Raw genomic sequence first — 21,036 nt, 5'->3', positions numbered from 1 at the left:
TAAATCCTCGTCCTTCCAATATTATTTTTTAAAATTGTTTAGTTCTCCAAGATAAAACTATTTTTTATGAATCGGACCACGTTAGGGCATAAATGAAATATTGAATTTTAGTAAATCGAAAAAAAAATAGTTTCAATTGAATTAAAGTTTTCGAGTTGTATGTCCTTACAAATGTTCACCTTTTTTACGCGCATTTTCAGATATTCCTATTTATTGCTATTTATTTCATATCGCAAAGCTAGGCCATTACGGAGGCAGAAGAGTTTTAAATTTTACCTAAATAAAGTTTGACATCATTCTCATGTCTCTAAAGATTCAAACATGATTTAATCATTGCAATATCTTAGTCTATCCATATTTTATGTCCTAACGTGGCCAGATTTGATAAAAATAGTTTTATCTTCAAGAATTAGAAACTTTTGAACACGTAATAAACGAAGGACGAGGATTTCGAGGTGGTTTGGACGAGAAAATGAGGAGAATGTGGCTCGGACGAGAAGTTGTTGTGGCTGACCTTCCTCCCCTCGTTGTGTTCACCTTGCATTTTTGTTCCCTCTTCTGCAGGTAGGCAGGACAAGGATAACCAGCCCAGCCACAGAAATCACTAAACCCTGAACACATGAGCAAACCTTCATAGTGGATAGTTTAGAAACCTCATCTGCCTATTTTAAAATCAATTTATAATAAAGGCTGTTTTTTTTTGCATCGAATTAGAAGACATTTGCGATGTTATAACTTGTATATAATAAACTAGCTGGAGTGCCTGGCGTTTTCCGTGGAATAAAAAAAAATTGAATTTTCAAGTTTAAAATGCTTCGATTTTTGAAAAAAAAATCGAATTTTACGCCTAGGGTACCCATGGGTTTCCTAAAAAGATTCAGCCCATTCGGTACAGCCGTTTAACCAACTATAGCAGACATATAACTATATATATATGCATACATACAAATATACAAATATATAAATATGAGCGAAGAGCTTTATTATAAAGGATTACCTTCAAGGACGACTGTACAGAATTTATACTGTACAGTCGTCTTATATTTAGGATTCTCTGCAACATAAAACTTGTTTCGTTGCAATAAATAGGCCATAAAAAGACGATATATAAGGCAAGAGATCTAATTTAACCTTGTAATCGTCATATTTTATGAGTTTCAGGTCGTCTTTTCAGTTTTATCCATTGTGGGTAACCCGGTATATATACAGTTAAAACCTAAATAAGCAATGCATTGAAAGAATTCATCAAATGTCGTATTCTTCACTTTCTGATGATTGAATGTTGAAGATATTTAGTTTTTTAATTTAATGATTATATGGATGGAGCTCTTTAAAACTATTCCCGCATATCCATGGCTATATTTATTTATTTTACTGGGATACTGGAATTTACGTAAAATAGTATAACACCCTTTGAACTATTGTCAAGACGACATTTGATAAATTCTTTTGATGTATGGCTGTTAGGGTTTAACTGTATATTGCGCAAAGGTGCTTTATATTAGCAATGTCTTTAATATTGTGTATTCTCCTATATCGATGATCAGTTAAAAGTTTAATGATTACCTTTGATATATAATTTCAGAAAAAAAACTATTTGTTTAAGTTCTTAAAAATATTACATAATTCATGGTTGTACGGTTGTTAAATAACTGTTAAATTATTGTTCAAACCAATATTTAAGAAATATAAAAATCTATTAAATATGTGAAATTACCTGAAAAAGTATCCAGAAAGGAAGGCGTGGTTGTCTAGGACACGCCCCCAGGTCTACTACACCAACACATACACAGACCACGCCCCAACTACGACATCAGCTCTTGTTAAAAAAAATTGATAAATGAAAGAACAACTTTTTTTGCGAGAGTTCATAAGTGGACAAACTCACAAGGTTGAAAAAGAACGAACATATAAAAAGACTGTTAAGAATATTATTTTTTAAATGTCAAAAAGAAGAAAATATTTTTTAAACCATTTAAGTCTATATTTTCTAATCTTAAATAAAAGTGTGTCTTCAATTGAAAAGTGTCACAACTTTCGGGGAAACTGCATGGAAATGGAACTATAATCAAAGCAACGATGAAAGTTTAAAAAGGCCACAAGCTATAAATTTGAAATTCCTACATCTTTACACCGTTGACATTTTAAACTTTGAATACTTGATCATAGCTAATTAAAGTCTATAGTTTGAAATATCAATGGTCCACGACATTAGGTAGCAAAAAAAATAATTAGAAAATTAGAGTTTGAAACGAGAAATCATCTCCTCATACCTGACTAACAGAGCAGAAAGACAGATGTGAAACCATTTATTAAGGTTCATTATATGTTCTTGTTGTTTAAAATCTGAGAGAAATTCCTTCAGAACTGTCACATTGTTTTTGTTTACTATATATCGTCAATCATGATATATAACTTGTTTAAAATCACTTTATTTCAATTATTTCAAAAATGATTTTCTTGTGAAAGCAATTTTCAAAAAAATTATTTACCTCTCACAGATTTTTAAAATCATTATTAATTCTTTTTTTTAGAAACAATAGTTTTTCTTCTCCAGAACACTGGATGAATGTATTGTATATTTATTACTACCGGTGTTTGTAGCTTTGAATTGATAATATTTCTTATCTTTATCGCGCAGGAAGGGGTGGGGGGGGATAGATGGCAAGAGGGGGTAGGGGTATGTCCTACAATCTCTGAAAGGATGGGGGCGCACTGAACTAAACAGAACGGCTTTGTGAGCTCGTAGATTCTCAAGTTTTAATTTAACACACTAATTTCTTAAACTAAATAAATTCTCTTTAACTTTCTGAAACTTACAATTATTCTTTTAGTTTTTTGCGATTTCCTACAAAAATTTATTCTAAAATTAATTCATGAAGAAATCTGAAAACCCAAATCGAAGAAATCTGCGAAATCAAATTGAAGAAATTTTCAAAACACAGAATTGCTGAATATTGTCATCAGGAACAAGTTCTAATAAAAAGGATTAGAAAATGACGAACATGGTTAAAATAAGATCTCAGATATCTGACAAAATGATGGAGATAAGCCGACTCACTGTAGAAGTTGAAGGTATTGTCGGAGATTTCAAGTACAAGAGAACTTTGCAGATAAGAGAATCTATTGAGAAAAGAACCGAGATCATCAACGAATATGATTCAGTTTATAAAATTGAGGATGTACTTGACACAATTAAGATCATATGGGGAGCCAGCACCTGGAAAAGTATCACAATTAGAAAGAAATATGTAGACAGAGAGTTGATAATGAATGATATTGACACACAGTTCTATCTCTGTTCAGCCATAACTCTAACTTGCTGTAAGTCTGCTACCCTAACCCATCGTCCTGAGGCTTCCATTTCAACAATTTGGGCAGAGGAAACATTTTACATGATTGGATTACTGTCTGAGATAGTGAATAGAAAATTCTGTAATAACTCAAGAGAAATAATCATATCATCTTTTAAGCATTGAATAAGATATTTATTAAGCTTATTTTTTTCATTTTTGATCTAATGATATTTAATCAATAGTTATCTTCTTAATAAATTGTATTATCACCTCTGAGATGGAAACTCGAGTATTGTAGATTTAATGAGATCAATGCTTGATCTCTTATTTTTGTTAATCTGCAGATTAATTTAATCTTTATTTAATATCTAGAAAATTGTAAAAACTTAATCAGGGATATCTAACGGAGAAAATAAAGCAGAAATTTAAAGTGTACACAGAGAATATCGAGATTAAGCAATCGGGATTACACAAAAGTTCCCAGTTCAGATTTATTAATGTTTTAGCTCAAGAAATGTTCATAAAATAAGAAAAAGTTCATCAAGGGAAATCTTGCCATTCTCTTGCAATCGAGTAAGATTCTCAAACATTAAAAGAGGCATATTTTTAAAGATATCATTATTCCAGTATTTCAAAAATAAATATTTTTTTAGTTACAATCAATAATACAAAAAGTACAAATTCTTTCAAAAAGTACATATACAAAAATATGCTAGACATTGCAAAGGTTTCCCATAAAAAAAAATTAAAAGCCCATCAAGTTCGTCTTATGTAAATTGTAAATCAGAATAGTATGTAATTGCAAAATTAAAGCTTCACGCGTCTAACAATTCTGAAAACTTGATTCATCAAATTCGTGTTGATTATCACCCTGTTTTTTCATTTACGTGTTTGAGTTTATTATCTCTGTGTTAGTGTTATAACTTATATTGTGTAGGGGAGAGAGAGGCTTTATTTTAGTAGTTTGTTCTTAGTCGTGAGACAAGGTGTAGAGATTAGGTTTTTAGGTGCAAGTTTCAAGAGGGGGGGAAGGGGTGAATTATGAGCCCCATGGTTTTGTATAAATGAAGGTTTCATTGGTTTTTTTTAAAGCCCCATTATTGTGGTACTTACAATACAAGTACATTATTTGTCCTTAAACGGTGGAACGTTTTAAACCACAAAACTTTTACAAAGTATAGAAACTAAATTCTTTCTTTTTATTCAAGACGTTATGAGGAATCAAAGTCAGTGCAGTGACAGTATTTCCTCAAGGACTGATATTGACAAAAATTTGCATAATTATTCATGAAGGATAATCTCAAACAGTTAATAAAGTTAATTACATAAGTGCACAAAACCTTAATTGTTGCGTTGTGTCACATTTAACAAGATCAGTGGAAATAATAAATATGCAATGCATAGTACTCCATCATTCCATGCAATGAATGGAATAGGAAGACGACATTTAAGCAATCTTATTTGTATTTGATATTGTTATAAATCAAATAGTTAATAATGTAGCTTGACTTGATAAACTTATTGATTGAAATGGATCGGTGTACACTACATAAGTGCTACGTGGCATGTTCTATTTAACCCCCCCCCCCCCAACTAGAGTTTAAAAGTCGTCTTCCTTTTCCACAGTTACGGGATCTTACTGTATGGATATTGGATATGTACATATTTACTGCCATAACCAGTAAAAAGTGGAATGAAAATCTTTTTATTTGAGGATTGGTAATTAGCATGATTAGTTAACATTTTTAATAATCTATAGTAAAAGCTGCATATACAACTTTTTAGTACAACGTTAATTTTAATCGAATGAAATGAATTGTTAAACTTTAATTATAAAAAGTTGGCCTGAATTCTTTTTTCTACATGAAAACTTGTCTTATCAATGTAAAAAATAAATGACGAATTTATGAGCTCCCGTCGCGTATACACACTATATTCATACATGTTTTACGGATAAAAATTTGTCAGAAGGTTTAAAGATAAAAACTTCTAGAAGGACTAGCTGTCACGTGTTTTCAGGTAAACCCTCGCTTAATGTGTGGAACCTTAAATACCACATCTACAAAGGTGCAATTGAAATTTTTATAGAAGATATACAGGTGTTTCTATGTCTGGAAAAGTATTAGATTCTCATGATTTCTTCGTCATTTTAAGGTTTAAACTCCCTTTATCTAAAACACTTTTAGTCAGGGCGATCTTGTTTAAAGGGACTGTAAAAAGTGACCCTCCATCTTGTTTAAAGGGACTGTAAACGTGGTATCAAGTGACCCTCCATCTTGTTTAAAGGGACTGTAAACGTGGTATAAAGTGATCCTCCATCTTGTTTAAAGGAGCTGTAAACGTGGTATCAAGTGACCCTCCATCTTGTTTAAAGGGACTGTAAACGTGGTATCAAGTGACCCTCCATGCATTAGTTCTGTACAGTAATAAGTGTCCACCAATGTTCATGTAAAACAAGTCACTTTAATTTATGTTTAATTATTTTTATTACACATGGGTTGGCTTGGTGTACTATTTTATTACCTTGTTTATATTATTGGATTTCCCCTCTCAATCGTATTAGTCCATTTCGTATATTTTGTATATTTTGTATTTAGTTGTATATTTTTTACATAAACTTGCAGAATAAATATTTACTTTGATACTCTCAATAGTTTTAGTTCTATAGATCTTGTCCAATTACCACCTCTTAAAGGGACTGTCAACCTTATTTAAAGTGACTTCCCATTTATAGATAATCGATTCATATCGGTACCCATTTAAAGAGATTCATATCAGTACCCATTTAAAGAGATTCATAACGGTACCCATTTAAAGTGATTCATATCGGTACCCATTTAAAGAGATTCATAACGGTACCCATTTAAAGTGATTCATATTGGTACCCATTTAAAGTGATTCATATCGGTACCCATTTAAAGAGATTCATAACGGTACCCATTTAAAGAGATTCATAACGGTACCCATTTAAAGAGATTCATAACGGTACCCATTTAAAGAGATTCATAACGGTACCCATTTAAAGAGATTCATAACGGTACCCATTTAAAGAGATTCATAACGGTACCCATTTAAAGAGATTCATATCGGTACCCATTTAAAGAGATTCATATCAGTACCCATTTAAAGAGATTCATATCAGTACCCATTTTAAGAGATTCATATCGGTACCCATTTAAAGTGATTCATATCGGTACCCATTTAAAGAAATTAATATCAGTTCCCATTTAAAGTGATTCATAACGGTACCCATTTAAAGAGATTCATATCGCACTTAGGACTAACTAGAGTGAGAAGCATTCGGTTTCTTTTATTTAAAATCAAACTTGTTTTGGTCTATAATTCAACAATTTTTTTAAATTTAGAGATTTGTTTATACTTTACTTTTTCTTTCAAAGTATATATACCCACAAAAGTATTTGAGAAAAAAGGCTAAAAAATTATGCATAATGGGTCAAATTGTGATCGAAAGTCACAGTTTTCTGAAATTTTGACAGAACCGTTAAATCCACTTGATCGGTACCCATTTAAAGAGATTCAGAACGGTTGTACCCATAAAATTAATATTAATATTAATATCTTCTTATTTGATTCTCTTATTATTTCAGAAAACAATGGAAGTTAATGACAAGGCTAAAGGTAAAAGAGCAAAAAAAGTAATCAGGGATTGTCAGAAAAAATTGGAATTTGTCTTCTTTCTTATAGTTTCTTTAAGTAATATTTAAGAAATATTAGAAAATATTAGGAAATATTATGAAATATTCGGAAATATCAGGAAATATTACGAAATGTTAGGAAATATTAGGAAATATCAGGTAATATTAGAAAATATCAGGAAGTATTAAGAAATATTATGAAATATTATGAAATATTAGGTATAAGGAAATATTAGGAAATATTAGGAAATATTAGGAAATATTAGGAAATATTAGAAAATAAGAGGAAATATTAGGATATATTAAGAAATATTAGGAAATATCAAGAAATATTAGGAAATATTAAGAAATATTAGGAAATATTAGGAAATATTAGGAAATATTAAGAAATATTGGGAAATATTAAGAAATATTAAGAAATATTAGGAAATATTAAGAAATATTAGGAAATATTAAGAAATATAAGGAAATATTAGGAAATATTAAGAAATATTAGGAAATATTAGGAAATATTAGTAAATTTTAGGAAATTTTAGGAAATATTAGGAAATATTAGGAAATATTAGGAAATATTAAGAAATATGAGGAAATTAACGAAAACAGCAGTCATTCCACAGTTTTCTCATTTCCTTTCAGAGGAAAACACGTTGCAGAAGGCTTAAACGGACTTGATCCTCCATTTAAAGGGTTACATGCTCTATACTCATATTTCAGTTTTTATTTCTGACAATTGATCAAATTTTTAACTGGGGTTAATTTATAAAATTGACTAGCTGATTTTTGTTGGAGAGACAAGGAGCGTTGTTTGATATTATCTGTTATTGAGATAGAAGAACGTCAATATATTACTCTATGTCAACCATGTTAAGATTAAATCATGCATCTACGTCTTTATACGAGGATCACGTAACTAATCTCTTTAAAAAAGAATTCTTTATGGTTTTCTTCAGGATAATAAAAAGAAGGTTGTATAGAGGCACGTTAATTACAAAAGTCAAGTTTTGAAGCTACAAAAAAGTCTACATTTTGACAAGCTCATATACAACTGCGTTCTTCCCTTTTGTGATACACTCTTTTTTCAAAAAAGAAGCAACGATCTAAAATCAGAGACGATTTAAAACCTTTCTGTACATTTTATTTATATTGTATTGTATTTTTCATTCGATGAATTACTAAAGTTTTATACGGTTTAGAAGAAAAAGAAGTTGTAGATGAAGGAAGAAGAAAACAGAAAGAAGAAGCAGAACGAGCAGAAGAGAGAAGAGAGGAAGAAAATAGGATGAAGAATGAGAATAATGATAATGAAAATAACGACATAGATGAAGAAATTATTGTCCTCCAACAAGATATTATCTATCGTGCTGAACATGAGGTAATGAAGGAAGAGTTTTGATTCTTTATTTTGTTTCAGATATTTCTGCTTGTAAAACAATTTCAATTACCTTTTTTTGGACAGTTAAAGCTTGGAGTTAAGAACATTCACAGGGTTACCCACAAATGATGAGACTGTAATTAAATTAAGTATTCTGTCATGAGCATAGTCTTTTTATGACCCTTTTTAACAGACATTGTTAATTCCGTACAGTCGTCTCTGTAGTCTCATATCCTTTGTGGGAAACCAGCTTTTAAATATAGAAATCTGCACGAACAAATCAGAAATCAGGCTCTGATAACTGCATTAAATATCATCTGGCAAAATATATTTTTCGAATATAAAAATTATAGAAATACATGCATTAAATTGTTTTTAAACCCCCATGAGACAGCTGCACGTGCACATGCACATAAGTGTAGCATTGGAAAATTAATTGAGAACATTTTCTTGGGCCTTGTTGCGGCGCTGGGTTTTGGTAAATCAAGAACCGTTTTTTCGTGAGCGGCGGCGTAAGGTTTTGAGCAGTTGGATTGAAAAAAATTTAAGTTCCACGATTAAAAAGCTAAATCTTAAGCATAGAACTCTGAAGTTTTTCGATGCAACAATTGTCAGAACTATACGCCGCGCACAAGCCAGGTGTACGTAGAAAACGCCGACAAATGTAACAATAACAGTGCCTTATTTTTTGGGGGGTTAATTTATACCAATACTCCGACTCATTTAGATAAATACGAGAGACAGGCAGAGGAGAACTGGGTCAAGCAAATTTGACGAAGAATTGAAAATAAAACTAAACATTAACTTGGGTAAAATTAATTTTACATCAATCTTTTCCTAACTTTGTGCAGCCATGCAAATAGAAACTAAACAACACCGTTATTTTCTCACTTTTGTTAAATCTTTTACATTTAGCAGAAAAATGTCCAAATTTTTTTCAATAATTCTCCGAAAATATCAACAGAAAAGTCAAAAGTTTTGCACAATTTTTGCGAAAGAAAGCGCAAATTTTGCTTTCGTAGAGATATAATTTTTGCGCGATAAAATAGCTCATTGCGCAATCATTCGCAAACTTCATTTCGTGCAAAATTGTGCTATTCCACTTTTGCGTTTTTCTGTTGTACGCAAATTTGTGGAACATTATTCTCATTAAAAGGTTAATTGAAGGTGTAAACTGTATAGATTAGTTATCTATGAAATTGCACTTGCTGACATATAATTGTAATGCTTAAAACACGGAATGTTTACATGCCTAAATAAAACTCTATTTTGCAACCTGATGCATGATGGCACACTGAAAATCAAGATGTGCACGATCTCACTCAAAAATCGAGCAGTATTTTGCCAAATACTCATTTTAAACTTAAGATAGTAACAGACGCTTCTAGGCCTAGAAAAAAAGGATTTGTTAGTTGTGAGTTAAAACCATACGTTAAAGTTGAGGCTGCAACTTTGCTTATATCTAAGTGGATATTTATATATTTATATGTTAGCTATAGCTGGCGAAACGGCTGGACCAAATTGGGTAAACAATTGTTAGGGAAGCCATATGGTACCCTATAAGGGGTAACATAGGCAAAAAAGTTTTGTAAGATGAACAAAAATATTCTTAAATCTTTTTAAATTCCAAGAGTAACGCCGGGTACTCAAGCTAGTTGTACATATATATGTATATATAGGAGATTCCGACGAAAGAGAAAACTATTTTCAAGATGAGCTCAACTTTGATAAACACAAGGTTGGTAGCAATTGGAACAATTGGGATCATCAGTAACAGTCATGAGAAACAATGCATTTGGGGAAATATCCAAAGTCCAGGGACGTACGGGAGCATTTGGCTAGGGGGGCCCCCGCTTTGGCAACATTGTGCCCCCCCCCTTAAAAATCCCTTTTTTGAAAAAATATTGATACTTTTTTGTAAACTATTCGATAGTATACAAACTTCCATATAACAAGTGTTAATAAATTATTTATGTAATTTTCTTAAGTGTATCAGAAAATTCTTCTTAATACTGTGGTGTAAGCTTCAATGGGTGAAAAATATAGATGGAAACGTTTCTTAAAAATATCTACATTTTCATAAAACGATACATATTGAACAATTATAAATATTGATATCAAAGATATATTTACATTAAAGGCAGTATTGATTAAAGCTTTTTAATGAAGCATTTTAGTTAAGGGCAAAAGTGAGATTTTAAAGTAATTTTTATTTAGGTGCCCCCCCCCCTCAGGGGGTGGCACGCGTAGAGGAGTGCCGGGGGCCCGCTCTCGTACGCCCCTGCTAAAGTCTTTTTGTCAGAAAAAAGTTTGATAAAAGGTTTTATCAAGTTCAAATTCTCGAAAAAAAAATTGTAGGAAAAAATTAACAAAATCATACTTGTTGTGATGCTGCGTCTATCCAGAGCTGGGAACTTTAGAATGGTGGATATCAGGATTAATGCTTGATCCACTCTTTTTCTTAATCTCCAGATTAAATGATGCTTGTTCTCCTCATGAATTTAATCTCCAGATTAATTAACAGATCAGGATTAAGGATATCACATTCTAAAGTTTTCTGCTCTGTACACTTTGAAAAAATGTGCTGTATACAAAATTGTTGACCATAAATGTTGTATTTATGTGTCCCCCCCCCCTTAAGTCGTCTTTACCAAAACCCCGGAGAAGTTCCAAACCAAATCAATTCTCCGACATTGTTCTCTGTACTCTCCGACAAAAGGAAAATACAAACAGTAAAACGTGAATCAAATCCACAAATAACTTTGCATTCCATAGTAATTTCACTCTAAACAACAGTGTTTATATTTTCAGAAGTATTTTCAAATGTTTTAAACTACTCCGAACCCTAATCACTACTCAATATCTTGAAACAAAAAAAAACCCAGTATTTTATATAATCAATAATTCAATAACATTTATAAGTCGTTATTTATTTTTACTATACCTGCATTTTATTGCAGGTTTGAAATACATCTATTTAAACGATTATTTGCGACTACTGTGTCTGAGTTGAGGAGCCTAATCAACGAACCAACTAACTAACGAACCAACTAACTAACGAACCAACTAACCAACGAACCAACTAACTAACGAACCAACGAACCAACGAACCAACTAACTAACGAACCAACTAACCAACGTACCAATTACCCAATTAACCAACAAACCAATCAACCTCACTAACACCCAAGTATCGACCCCCCATAAATATGTTATGACTTCCTTAAAAAATGTCGATGCTAAAACTTACAAATTGTTCAACTAATTTTCATTTGTGCATCTTATCATGCTGTTCTGAAAGATAATTTCTTAATTTACTTTATTCTTGTAAATGTTTACAATATAGATAAGATATTTTAATGTTTTCATCATGTTTCGCATTTCATCACTTACCGACGGCACTAACCTAAAATATATATTGATTCTTTACTGCAAAACTACATTAATAAGAAAAAGTTGATTCACATCAGTACCCTTCAAGTCTTGTCTTATAAAGAACGAATCAGTTTTCATTATTTTAATTTAAAATATTTAATTATTGTTTCTCTCTAAAAATTAATGGCGAAATTATCTCTCTAAAAATTAATGGCGAAATTCTTACTATAGAAACAATAATTAAATTATGAGAATTTAACACTTATCTACATAGCTAGAATAACGACGATATCTTCCACATAGTTATTCAGTTATTCGTAATATAGGCTACAGTCTCATTATTTAAACGTAATACTGTCTACAGTCCCATTATCTAAACGTAATACTGTCTACAGTCCCATTATCTAAACGCAATACTGTCTACAGTCCCATTATCTAAACGTAATACTGTTTACAGTCTCATTATTTAAACGTAATATTGTCTACAGTCCCATTATCTAAACGTAATACTGTCTACAGTCCCATTATCTAAACGTAATACTGTCTACAGTCCCATTATCTAAACGTAATACTGTGTACAGTCCCATTATCTAAAAGTAATGCTGTCTACAGTCCCAGTATCTAAACGTAATACTGTCTACAGTCCCATTATCTAAACGTAATACTGTCTACAGTCCCATTATCTAAACGTAATACTGTCTACAGTCCCATTATCTAAAAGTAATAATGTGTACAGTCCTATTAATGTAAAAGAGTTACAATCTTTTTCCCTTCTCCCACATTACCAGCAGCGCTGAAGTTAAGAGCACAAATATATAAAAAGTTCTTTTTTAAGACACACACTGCAAGTCAGATTTGTTTTTCAGGATGTGAGTCGACAAACCAGCAAAGGGTCCATTAATGATAAATCCAGGTATAAAGGACAGAGGAACATATGTATACTACGCTTTCAGGGGGTTTCGCGCCCACCTTCGATTTTAACTTTTAACTGTTGCTTTAGCATCGGCATTTTCTCTTCATAAAGGAACTGAGTTTTGGCCACAAATTCTGATTTTAAAAGAGCTACATCTTTGCAACCTGATGGTGTAAATCTTTGATATTTCAAACTATCATAATTTGATCTAAAATGATTGATAGTTTGAATGTACGGATAAGAAAATCAGAGTTTGTGACAAAAACTCAATTTCTTTACTAACAACAATAAAAATAGCTTATAAATTCTTGAAATCTTGTTCGAAAAAACTATCACTTTTTTTAACACTATATCTTTGCAACCTGGTGGTGTAAACCAATTTCATATTTCAAACTAAGATTATTTCATCGAACAGAATTTATAGGTTGAAATATCTAAAGAATATGACATTGGATTGCAAAGAGTTTGTACTTTTTTTAAAGACTTTTGTGACCTTAATTTTCTTTTCATGTACTTCAAGAATGAATTTCAAAATATTGAAGAAAAAATAAGTAGCGATAACAGGGTTTATTTTTGTTGGAATTTAAAGTATATTTAAAAACTTTTAAATCTTTAAATTTTAGGAAAAATAAGTTATTTAAAGTTCTCCGGATGGAGATACACAGTTTCCCAAAAAGGATGATACAGGGTGTCCCAATAAGCATGGGAATATAGTGACGACTTCTATATCGTCTATGTTCAGAGTGATTTATTACTTGAGCACATTTTTTTAGTATTCCAGTTAAGTCAGTTAATACTCAAAACTGTTAGTCTTGGGAATTCTAAAATGTGGTCTACCATATTTGCATCTTCAAAATTGACGGAGATATTAAAAAATCTGTTCAGAATCTTTTTTAATTCACAACGAAAACTAACAAATGTTTAATATCTTCATCAATTTTAAAAATACAAAGAAGGCAGATCATATTTTCAAAATCTCATGACACGTTGAGTCTTCCTTTTGAATTGAATATCGAAATATTGAAATTGAAGACGATTTTCAAGTAGTCTCTTAATTCCCATGTTTATTGGGACACCCTGTACTTTAGAGACTACTGTACGGAATTTGCGTTGCCTGTTACTATGAACTATAAACTTTTTACTTGTTGCCTGTTACTATGAACTATAAACTTGTTACTTGTTGCCTGTTACTATGAACTATAAACTTGTTACTTGTTGCCTGTTACTGAACTATAAGCTTGTTACTTGTTGCCTTTTACTGAACTATAAACTTGTTACTTGTTGCCTGTTACTATGAACTTGTTTCTTTTTTTTGCCTAAACATTAAAATACCGCAAACATACACTAATAATGACAGATTGCTGAATTTAACCTGGAAAACCATATTTCTAGAGTTTTAGGTCGTCTTTACAGTCTCATTCTTTATGGGTAACCCTGTGCAAGTTGTAAACTCAAAAATTTGATTGAATATGATAGAGAAAGTAAAAGTAAAACTAATTGTCAAAACAAATTTTAAATGGCATATGTTTTTGTTTCAGAGGAAGAAATAAAAAGTTTTCAATAACCTCCACACATTCAGCTTTATCCGCAGCATCCTCGTACAGTGATAGTCCTTACATTCATCTTATGCATGATACTTTAGACAGGTGACAACTTTTCAAGGGATTGTTCAGTGTTTTCATGCAGACAATACAATTAAAGGGATTGTCGCGGCGTTACAGCTTTAATCTCATGAGTTGCAAGCTAGATTTTCAACGGTACCCTTTGATCCGAGCGAGGAAAAAATATTTGCTTTTCTTTCTGAAAACTGATTACTTTCAGGTTCCATGAAACATTACTTGCGGATTTCGTATCTTTTAAAGACATGCCTTTCATTAAATACAAGATCAATTGAAATAACAACGACATTCCCTTTAATTAACTCTTGAATTCATAAATACACTTTCGCAGAAGTACCTTTAAGTTACTAAATGATAATATATCCACCATCTTTTATTAGTTAATTGCTCTTTTAGTCGAATTTTTAGATCTTATACCAGAATTTTTTTTCTAGAAAAAAATCATTATTCAAATAAAAATTTTAAAACAAGAATGCAGTAGAAAATATGCATTCCTGAAGGCAAAAGAAAATAATACAACTCTCAAACAGTTTCAATTGAAGAACTTCATGCGTATCAAATATTACACGTAATGTTGTCTTTAAAATGCCATATTTATTGAGACAAACTAAATCTAAAGTATAAAAGTATCTAAATCTGATTCTAGGGGACTATCCACCCTGTCCTCTGATGGGTCTGGGTTTAAGAGAAAGATCTCCGAGGGTCCTGCTGCATTTCATGAAATAGAAACAGGTAAAATACTGTAAATTAGAACGTCACTTAAGCGCCCGCCACCACCGCACCACTTTTATACCACCTGGCGGCAAAATGTGGCAACTTTTTTATCTTTTATTTTTTAATCAAAACTTTTGAATAGTTTATTCTAGAAAACCAGTTTTGATACCTATATTAATAATTTTATACTAGTTACCCACAAAGGATTAGACTTTAGAGACAACTTTACGGAAGTAATACTGTCTGTTTCCTTAAATTCATGATGTCATGCAAATATTAAATTCTTTTTATATTTGCCAAATTATTAAATAAGCCATTTAAAGACCACATTCAAGGCAGTATACATAATTCAAAATTTTGATCACCATATTTAAAGAGTTTTAGGTCATCTTTACAGTCTCATCCTTTGTGGGAAATCCTGTATAATGAAGGCATTGATTAGCACAAAGGATAGATCTATATATTAGAGATTAATAGATTTAGAAGAATTGTTTATTAAACAGCTTTTAGGAGACTAATCATGTTTTATTTTTACAATGTAGTTTTATACTTCTAGTATACTAACTAGTATTACACATACATAATAAAATTTTAAAGAATCCATAAAATTGAGATAAGTTTTTTTTTAAATTTTCTATATGTATATTGTATACAGACAAGAAATTATTTTTTTTTGCCATTTTAATATTACGGTAATTAAAGATATTTGTATTTTTCTTAAAATCACGATTTTTTAGAAAATGTATTTCGTAATTATCTTAAAGTAAAATTAATAGTAATTGTATTTTACAAGTCTGAGTACGTTTTTATTTTTCAAATTATTTACAGTTTAACCCAATACTTCGGAGGGATTTAAAGAAACCATAAAATGTTGTCTTTACAATTTTTTAATGGGTTTTATACTATTTTATCAGAATATTAGTAATTGTAAAAATAAATACATAGTCATGAATATGTTTGAAAAGTTTTAAGAATACGACATTTTATGGATTCTTTCTATGTCTCCGAATCACTGGGTTATTACTGTTTGATTTGATAATTATTAAATTATAGAGTTTACTCTGAGTGATCTCGAGTTAGATGAGAGACCACCACTTCCACCTCCTGTCAAGGAGAAGACAGCTCCTGCCAAACCAATTAGAACCTCAAGACCAGGGAAATTCAGGGGAAAACAAGGAGGAAGCAAGGAAGGGAAAATATTTTAACATTTTTTTGTAATTTTTTTAAAACGATAATTATTATTTTTTTTTACATGCATTATACTTTTAAAGTCATGTTCTTATCTTGAGCACCTCATGTTCTTGTCTTTAACGCATTATGCTTTTGTCTTGGACGCATCATGTTCTTGTCTTATACGCATCATGTTCTTGTCTTGTACGTATCATGTTCTTTTCCCGTATGTATCTTCATGTTCTTGTCTTGAACGCAGCATGTTCTTATCTTGTATGCATCATGTTTTGTCTAATACGCAAATTGTGTTCTTATCTTGTACGCAACATGTTCTAGTTTTTATGCATCATGTTCTTGTCTTGTATGTATCTTGTTCTTGTCTTGTACGCATCATGTTCTTGTCTTGTTCGCATCATGTTTTTATCTTGTACACATGATGTTCTTGTCTTGTTCGCATCATGTTTTTATCTTGTACACATCATGTTATTTACTTGTACGCACCATGTAATTGTCCTGCACGTATCATGTTCTTGTCTTGTACGCATCATGTTCTTGTCTTGTTCGCAATATGTTCTTGTCTTGCATTTACCATGTGCTTATCTTGTACACATCATGTTCCCATCTTGTACGCATCATGTTCTTGATTTGTACGCAGCATGTTCTTTTCTTGTTCCTATATATCCTTATATCCGCTAGAACCCATGGAACTGTTTCATATTGAATAAAGACTGGTCTAATTTTTAAATAACTCTACTTTGAATCAATCTCAATAAATTTTGTTACTGGATGAGTAAGTAGATAATTCGAAAAATTATTAGATTACGAATTTTCTGATGTTTTTAATTTTAGGTGTTTGAAGATTATGAGAAAGTGATCAAGAATAGAACACAACACTCTCTAGAATTAGAGCAGGTGAAATCTTTAACAAACAGATTTTAAAAAACTTTAGAAATTCGCGAACAAAAAAAGTAAATACACAGGGTGAGTAAAAAGCGGGATTTAATTTTAGAAATATAATTTCGAGTTCACGTTTTGGGTATAACTGTTAACAATTTTTATACTTCATTGCATGTTGAACGTGATAAAAGTCTAGAATAGGTTTTGGGTATAGCTGTTAACAATTTTTATATTTCATTGCATGTTGAACGTGATAAAAGTCTAGACTAGGGTTTTTTTTTCTCAAAACTTTTGAGAAAGAAAGGGCAAATTTTTGCTTTCGTTGTGCTGTATTTTTTACAAAAAATAGCACTTTGCGCATTCAATCGCAAACTTCATTTTGCGCAAATTTGCGCTATTCAGCATTTGCGTTATTTTGTTTTGCGAAATTTTTGCGGAACAAATTATCAGTAAAAGGTTGAAAAAAGGTGTAAACTGTATAAATTAGTTACCTATAAGATTCCACTTTTTTGCATTTAGTTTAATGCTTTGAAAGAAACTGATTACTTGCCTAAAACTCTATTTTGCAACCTGATGCATGATGACACACTTCAAATCAAGATGTGCACGATCTCACTCAAAAGTCGAGCAGTATTTTGCCAAATACTCATTTTAAACTTTAGATAGTAACAGACGCGTAGCATTTTTAAAATGCATATGTCTAGGACTAGGCCCAGTAGTCAAAATTTGGTTGTTTCTGTGCTGAAACTGTAAATTTCGGTCAATTTGCAATAGCAATTTTTTCGTAAAAATTTACCTTTTGCGCAATTACTTCCGGTTTTGCGTAAATTACGAAAAAAAATTGCTAAAACTTATAGCGCTTCATGCGTAAAAGATGCACTAAAGTTCATCAAAAAAATATTTGCGCGAAAATTGCGCAAATTTTTCGCAAAAATACGGTCATTTCGTGGAAACCCTAGTGTAGAAACACATGTAGCTTTAGGGGCAATTGAATTGATATCCATTGCTTAAACTTTTGCTTTAAGGGGTTTAACTTATTAAAATGGGAATGGGTGGCCACAGTTGGCTTAAGCGTCTGAGCATAGGAATAACAGAATAAAAAGTCAAGACTTTACAGAAAAATTCGAAAGTCTTGGTGAATAAAGATAATGTAAAATATCTAAGATGTAAATTATATATTTCTTTATATTATAATTGTGCAGTAAATGCATGTTCATTGTTAACCTCTGATCATAATCTGAAATATAAAAGGTGTCCTATCAACAAGGATCAGTGGCAAACAGTAACTAATAAGATTTTCAAAATTAAGTTGGAAATCTTACTTGGATCAGATCTGAATTTTTTTTGGGGGGTACACCCTGTAATTATCTGATTGTAAGAGAAAAATATATTATTTCTACCACTTGTTCTTATTCAGGATTTGTACACTGTTCAAGAAACTGAATCAAGGAACAAGTTTGCAAATACAGCAATACCTAGTCCTACTAGTAGACAAGGTGGTTCATAGATTAAACATTATACAGACTATACCTAGTCCCACCAGCAGACAAGGTGGTTCATAGATTACATATTATACAGACAATACCTAGTCCCACTAGTAGACAAGGTGGTTCATAGATTAAATTCTATACAGACTTAACCTAGTCCGACTAGTAGACAAGGTGTTTCATAGATTAAATATTATACAGACTATACATAGTCCCACTAATAGACAAGGTGGTTCATAGATTAAATATTATACAGACTATACCTAGTCCCACCAGCAAACAAGGTGGTTCATAGATTACATATTATACAGACAATACCTAGTCCCACTAGTAGACAAGGTGGTTCATAGGTTAAATATTATATTATAAAGACTATACATAGTCCCACTAGTAGACAAGGTGGTTCATAGATTAAATATTATACAGACTATACCTAGTCCCACCAGCAGACAAGGTGGTTCATAGATTACATATTATACAGACTATACCTAGTCCCACTAGTAGACAAGGTGGTTCATAGATTAAATATTATACAAACTATACATAGTCTCACTAGTTCAGTAGGCAAGGTGGTTCATAGAATAAATATTATATAAACTATATGCCTAGTCCTAGTGTAGACAAGGTGGTTCATAGATTAAATACTATGCAGACTTAACCTAGTCTTACTAGTAGACAAGGTGGTTTATAGATTAAATATTATGAAGAATTTACCTAGTCCTACTAGTAAACAAGGTGGTTCATGACTATACATAGAATAATTATTATACAGGCTATACCTACTAGTCTAGACAAGGTGGTTCATAGAATAAATATTATTCAAACTTAACCTAGTCCTACTAGTAGAAAAGGTGGTTCATGACTATACCTAGTCCGACTAGTAGACAAGGTGGTTCATATATTAAATATTATAAAGACTATACATAGTCCCACTAGTAGACAAGGTGGTTTATAGATTAAATATTATGCAGAATTTACCTAGTCCTACTAGTAGACAAGGTGGTTCATAGATTAAATATTATACAGACTATACCTAGTCCCACGAGTAGACAAGGTGGTTCATAGATTAAATATTATACAGACTATACCTATTCCTATACTAGCTTAGACAAGACAGTTCATATATTAATTATTAGTAAGCATTCATCCGGGCTTTCTCAGTTGGTAAAAATCCCGACTTTCCCACCATGCGCTGATGCTCTGGAAAGTTATTGTTTTGATAGAACTTGTTCCTAGCATGCAGTTAAATATGTCACAGTCAAAATACACAAACCTTTGGTACCTTTAGTAAACATACCTTGAATGTTATCAAGTATACCTATAGTAGGGATTCAGTACCTATCCAGCGAACAAGATAATGCCCCATTTGTCCGGCAGTCTCCAGGCCGATCAACCTTCTGTACGTCACAGATAAAAGAAAGCAGGTATAGGACCGACAACAGTACAGTTAACACTGTTGAAATGGTGGATATATAGAAAATATAAATCATAAAACCCGTTTTGGGTTCATTAAGAAAATTGGAATGAAAAGAAAAGTATATAGGTGAAAAAATTGATATTTTTTACAAACACAAATTATATTTATATTAATTGTGTACCTTTACATGACAAAGAACGTCTTAAGTTTGACGACATGACTGAACAAATTGAAATCTTGAAAGCATATTATTGCAATACAGAACCAGCATTTATTATTGATTTATCATATATTTAGAGCTGTCCAGATTTTATTATTTCCAGGGAGTCTCAGCACCTATTAGGGCCTAAAAGCCCCTGGAAATCATAGGAAAGAAGATTGGCAAGCCCCACTAGTCCCCAACTCCTGCGTACTCTGAAAACTTTACTGAATAATTCTTTGTCGAATATATGTTTTTTTTTTGTCAACAATTTCAGACAAAAAAGTCCTTATCAAGTTGAAAAGGATTTTTGAATGACATGGTATTTAGGGACAGTAAAGTATCTACAGGGAACCTCAAAAAACCTCCCATGGCTAGATCACATTCTTTCAGGTCATTAAAAAGATTATTCGAAATAAAACAAATTTCAAAAAGTATTTTTTCTCACGAGTCATTATTGATTGTGATTATGCATCAGGGTATTTAAACGTTTTAAAAATTCCAGTTTTCAGATTGATGACCCCAAAATAATTTCATTTTTAATTTTTAGGAAATCTTTCCAGAAATTTGGCGATGATGTTGCGAAAACTTTCAGAAATTTGGCTGGAAAAATGGATTGAGACATTTAAAAAGGATTTTTTATATTTTTAAAATAAGTTTAAATATATTTTGTTTTCTGAACAGTATTTGAAAAAAGTCACAGTGAACAAAGATGTTTAAATATAGCCTTCACTAATTTTAAGATTATTTATGATAGACATTATAGTACAAAATTTGAGCTTTCCATGGATCTAACAGATCTTCTTTTTGTAAATACTAAAAAAAGACTTTATGTCTTTTTGATAAAAAAAACATCATCAAAAGGAGAAGGTAAATAATCCTTAAAGTACTAAATTCTCAACTGAATTTTACCAATAATTT

The 21,036-nt window shown here is 31.4% G+C and overlaps 1 protein-coding gene and 1 long non-coding RNA gene across 4 annotated transcripts; one reads left to right on the top strand and one right to left on the bottom strand.

The window, feature by feature from the left end:
- Positions 1 to 536: 536 nt before the first annotated feature.
- On the bottom strand, positions 537 to 2,567 carry LOC111706368 (uncharacterized). Its single transcript, XR_002766222.1, has 3 exons — positions 2,274 to 2,567; positions 1,718 to 1,805; positions 537 to 611 (listed from the first exon to the last, which is right to left on the bottom strand). It is a non-coding gene; the product is annotated as an uncharacterized LOC111706368 (long non-coding RNA).
- A 4,328-nt stretch (positions 2,568 to 6,895) lies between these two features.
- LOC111706364 (uncharacterized) lies at positions 6,896 to 20,796 on the top strand. Of its 3 annotated transcripts, none has more exons than XM_023479225.1 (13): positions 6,896 to 6,935; positions 8,146 to 8,324; positions 9,052 to 9,133; positions 10,004 to 10,062; positions 12,566 to 12,612; positions 14,151 to 14,258; positions 14,878 to 14,963; positions 15,999 to 16,132; positions 16,965 to 17,027; positions 18,430 to 18,508; positions 19,827 to 19,923; positions 20,446 to 20,508; positions 20,666 to 20,796. In XM_023479225.1, the coding sequence occupies exons 1-13, from the start codon at positions 6,911 to 6,913 to the stop codon at positions 20,733 to 20,735; spliced, it is 1,092 nt and encodes a 363-aa protein (XP_023334993.1). In that variant the 5' UTR covers positions 6,896 to 6,910; the 3' UTR covers positions 20,736 to 20,796. The 3 variants fall into 3 exon arrangements, with proteins under 3 accessions (XP_023334993.1, XP_023334991.1, XP_023334994.1); XM_023479223.1 differs by having other exon boundaries at positions 19,824 to 19,923; XM_023479226.1 differs by lacking the exons at positions 20,446 to 20,508; positions 20,666 to 20,796 and adding an exon at positions 20,240 to 20,437 and having other exon boundaries at positions 19,824 to 19,923.
- The last annotated feature ends 240 nt before the right edge of the window (positions 20,797 to 21,036 follow it).

Source organism: Eurytemora carolleeae, unplaced genomic scaffold, assembly GCF_000591075.1.
Source record: "Eurytemora carolleeae unplaced genomic scaffold, Eaff_2.0 scaffold656, whole genome shotgun sequence".
In the NCBI taxonomy this organism is placed as follows: Eukaryota; Metazoa; Arthropoda; class Copepoda; order Calanoida; family Temoridae; genus Eurytemora; species Eurytemora carolleeae.
Note: the sequence above shows the minus strand (reverse complement) of the source record. Positions and strands in the feature narration are given on the sequence as shown.

Coding starts and splice junctions, on each gene's coding strand:
- LOC111706364 (XM_023479223.1), top strand. CDS start 6,911: ATGGAAGTTAATGACAAGGCTAAAG. Junction 6,936..8,145: donor AGTTAATGACAAGGCTAAAG/GTAAAAGAGCAA, acceptor TATACGGTTTAG/AAGAAAAAGAAGTTGTAGAT. Junction 10,063..12,565: donor TCAACTTTGATAAACACAAG/GTTGGTAGCAAT, acceptor TTTGTTTTTCAG/GATGTGAGTCGACAAACCAG.